Genomic DNA, 4,550 nt, shown 5'->3' on the forward strand with positions numbered 1-4,550 from the left:
AGAAAAGCTTATGGGGATGGGAGAATGGAATGGTGCAGTCTTCATATACCCACATTGTAAAGATTGCCTGCAGGGAGACAACGTCACTTTTCCTGAGAGATATATGAAACTGGAGAGTTAAAACAAGTAATGAACCATGTTTAATGTTTAAGGACAAAATGTTAGTGCCCTTTGAGTTCAACCATATCCGATTGTTCGTTGTCTGTAAACCTGAGGGTTTTCTTTTTTCTGAAAAAAAAAAAAGTCTCAAAAAAGTTGTGAACAGAGTTGACAATCAAAAGGTCATAATTTGGTTTTGATCTAAGGTACAGCAATAATTCCTTTGGCCTTTTTGACTTAAACTTCTCTTCTCAGCAACCCCTTAGCTCATTCATAAACCTGAAGAATACACTCATAAAAGACCTTATAATCTCATTCTTGAATTAATTAAAAAACAATTCTTGAATTAAAAAATAAGTATACTTGAATATTTTAATTCAATGTTTTAATTTTAGATTTTATATTAGATACGGGATCATGTTCTTTGACCGATCTGGCCTCAAAATTCTTTGTAGATATTGTTAAATCCTTGCTAGTCTCTGTCTCTTGAGAAGCCTATACCTGTCCCTTCACTGTGTTCTCTACTTTCCTTAATAAAGCCTGGTTTGCTTCATTGTTTTGTCCTCATTTTTTTCCTCCAGCATAATTCAAGGTCCTGGTTGTAGCGGAAGGAGCAGAGGTTCTTGGGAGAACTACTCAAGCTACATTCTTATGGGCTAGAATTCCATCTCCCGCGGCCCGTGATAATCTGATCTCTCTTATCTATTGTCAGTGTAGACTCAGTGTTAAGCACATACGTGTTCCTTCCCAGGATTTTATAAATGTATTCTTGGCTCTCTGCGTCCCACTCACATAATTTCGACTACTCTTTAGCCCTGTTGCTAATAGTCAAAGGAACTTGTCCAAGAACCTGGTCAGTGTTTTGTTTTGTTTTATTTTGTTCCTGTCTAGCAGCTGTAACAGCTCAATAAACCTTTTTATTTGGAGACCCTTCAGTTTTAAGAGTTTTGTTTTAACAAGTTCCATTGGTTGACTTGTTAAGTGGAAAATAACGGAACTACATTCCCTTCCTGCATACGCATACACTGCTCTTAAATCCTGGCGCTCTTTCTCATCTTGCAAAAAACAAAAAATTTGGAGAAAACAAATTTTTAATCTCCTAAATTAACCCATAGTCTTCCCTGACCTCAGAAATGATAGGATCTTTTTTCATTTTTATTTTAGTAGTGCACACACCATAGATTTATTTGAAATCTAGTGAAGTATCTCATCCTGATGTTAGGATATAATTGACAATAAAAACACTTCTCAGATGCTAATAGTCTAGTTGGGATAATATACTTGAAAGGTTAACTACCAATTCAATGGCACACGCAATTAATTGTTGTAAGAACTCAGAGGCTGTGACATTTAATGTGACTATAAAAGGCTTTCGTCAAGAAGTAGAAGTTGTGTTACCAGGATTAGTCGTGGTGTAGGCCAATGAGGGTGGATCTTCCCTCCTGATCATGCTTGGGGCTCTACATCCTGTTTCCCCTCGGTAACATTGGGAAGGGTAGCTTCACAATTAACCTCCTTGGGGTTTAAAATAACACATGAAAAGATGGAGGTCTCAGGGCTTCCCTGAATCCTATTAAGGGAAAGCATAACACACTGTCAAAAGAATGGAAGCTGAGGTTCCTCTTTCCCTGGTTGTTCTAGGTGGAGATTGACATTCTTATGGACTGGAAAGATGAGAGCATGCTATTGTTTTCCCCTAAACGTTAACCCACTGGACCGCATCAATCTCCTCACCAAGAGTTTACCCACAGGAAAGCTGATTCAGCCAAACACATGATAAGGTGGTGAGAGGGTCAGGCTCTGCTACATCTCTGCCTGCTTTTTGAGTTCAGACTAAAAAAAGAAAAACTTTTCCTTTTTCGTTCGTTCATTCATTCTTTCTTTTTTAAATTATTTTTTAATACCAACCAACATCTGACATTCTGGGCTTTCTCGCTGTTCTCTGAAGCACCTCTCCCCTTCGACCATGCAGCTTCCTGCTAGCGGGCACTGTTGAATATGCCAGTTCTCTTCAACTAGAACTCAAAAAGACTCTCTTCCTCTTCTCTATCCACCTCCTCCCAAGGCTGTTGAGGTTCACAACTGGCCTCCCTATTGATGTTGTTTCAAATTCTAATAAAGAAGTCCTCCAGTTTCCTCCTGAACCCATTTTTAAATTCTGACCCTTCAGTCCAAATCTATTGATATGTTTAGTAGGTACTATTAGAAGTGAGTTAACTTGTGTGACACCCAGTTGGTGTCTGATGGAGAATTGTTGGATAATCCAAACAAACACACACACACACACCAATGGCCAATGGTTGTGTGTTGTGTTGATTGTGTAAGAGGAGAAAGCATATTCATCTCTCAACAGAAGGATCAACTAAGCAGCAATTTGCTCCTGTCACTAAGCACCAAGGCTTAGAGGTGAGCAGCCTTCTTTAGAACCCAGCTTTGCCATTTCCTGGCTGGGTGATCTTGACCTTTATGTTTTCAAGTCTTAGTTTTTCTATGCATGTGACCTAGAAATAATAGTAGTAGCTCATCCATAGACTGACTGTGAGAACTAAATGGCAAAACTCATGAAAAATGCTGAGGAAATTTGCTGCCTGGCACGTAGCAACCTTTCAATTGATCTATAACCTCTCAATCAAGCCAGAGAGAAAGCTTTCAGAAGCAAGGGAAGTACTTGCCATTTTCTGACTCACTCAAATGTCTCATCAACCATTTAGGCAAACTACCCAGTCCATCTTGTCTGGATCATAAATTAAATTACAGCTCTTCATTGTAATTACCCAGCTCTCTAACTCCAACCATTCAGCGCCATTACTATATCACCACACCTAGCTACTTCTAAGACTTAACTGGAAAGAATGAAGCCACTCTTTTAAAAAAAAAAACTCAAAATTGAAAGATTCCTGTTTTGCAGGCTCCAATCACCAACCTCTTCCAGGTCTCAATCTGTGTATGCAGGAGCATTATTCTCTATGCAGGATGTACACAGTTCAATATGCATTTAAACCTACAATGTGTTCAAATTCCATTCTGGTTGATATTTGACAAATTACTGCTGTATAACATCTTATTCTTGATAGACAAATGCTAACTATACCATGACTCCCACGGGAGGGTCTTAAATATCATCTCCCACTTCAGAACAGACTGCTTGAGTGTGGATATTAGAAACAAATACAATGAGACAAATAGTCTAGTTCATTTGTCCTCGGGGAATGAAGTTCTGTATGCCTATTAAGTGCCTTGAGACCATAATGATTCAGGGATTGAAGCAATTAAAGTCAGAAGAAAGGCATCAGGGATAGCATCTCCCCTTGACTCCAAGATCCCAGGTATGTTTTTTCCCAGGACATGAAAAGAAGTGAAAAGGGAGAGATTTGCTTCTGTTCTTCTGCCCCTCAGTATAGACACCCATCCAGGCAGCCATAGCTCCTCTCCATGGAAATCCTAGAACTGTCACACGAAGACAAGAAAAATCTGAAAACGTGAAGATAAAATCTCCATACCTGTCCTGCCATTCAGGAGAATCGGCTTTCCCTCCAGATCACCTCGTATGGGCACAACTGTGATTTTATATTCCGTTCCAGGCTGCAGACCTAGTTTTTTTTTAAAAAAAAAAAAAAAAAAAAAAGCAGCCAACATGAGTGTGAAGACAGGCTCCCAACCCACTCCCACTCAGCTTCTACCTGGATTCTCTTATGAAGGGTAAGATTTATGCTAACCCCAAAGCTAAAAGTTGAGGCAGGTAACAAGCCTTGGGATCGGTAGACTCCCCATGGTGGGGAACAGATGGCATCGAGTCCTTAGAGCTCCTGTCCTTTGTTGGCTACTGAGTACTTACTTCACAATTTTATTTATAGCCCAAATGTTTTCCAGCTCTTAACAACCAGTTTCACTCAAAACTTCTTTCTTATAATAGAAGAAAGAAGGGAATCTGGGCTAAGTTATCTCCCTGTGGAAACAACTTGAGTGGTTGTTCCTCATGACACAACTATTCAGACTCCACTAGTAAAATGAAAACAGACAGTCGCATCTATGAAGCCCACACACTCTCTCCTTTCCACAAAGATGGAGAGCTGTGAGCTCATCTCTCAAAACGGAGCTGAGGAAGTAGACAGCGGAGTGAGGACCCAGAGGATGGACCATGAGGCTAATGAGCCTGAGGATCTTTCGTTTAGATGGCTTCTTCTAATGACCTGTGGTATTCGTGGCTGTGTACATGTACCACTGTTCTTAAAGAAGTCCTTGAAAAGTGTAGAAACTTCAAGTATTACAAAGCTTGGTCTATCCCTGAATTCCTATTTTCTGAGTTCCAGGTCTCAGTAGACTTAGTTCAGTCATCTAAGAAGGGATTCCATATCCTGTGGATAACGCAACCCTTCTTGGCATGATTCTCACCAAATCAACTTCCTCATTCTCTCTCTCTCTCTCTCTCTCTCTCTCTCTCTCTCTCTCTC

At 40.0% G+C, this 4,550-nt stretch overlaps 1 protein-coding gene across 1 annotated transcript in view; it reads right to left on the reverse strand.

The window, feature by feature from the left end:
- Positions 1-4,550, reverse strand: part of Tnn (tenascin N) — a 67,158-nt gene that overhangs the window by 49,044 nt on the left and 13,564 nt on the right. The window contains exon 6 of the mRNA XM_021168992.1: positions 3,600-3,689. Coding sequence (XP_021024651.1) covers positions 3,600-3,689 — 90 coding nt within the window. The remainder of the gene's footprint in view (positions 1-3,599; positions 3,690-4,550) is intronic.

This window comes from Mus caroli, chromosome 1 (assembly GCF_900094665.2).
Source record: "Mus caroli chromosome 1, CAROLI_EIJ_v1.1, whole genome shotgun sequence".
Classification (NCBI taxonomy): domain Eukaryota; kingdom Metazoa; phylum Chordata; class Mammalia; order Rodentia; family Muridae; genus Mus; species Mus caroli.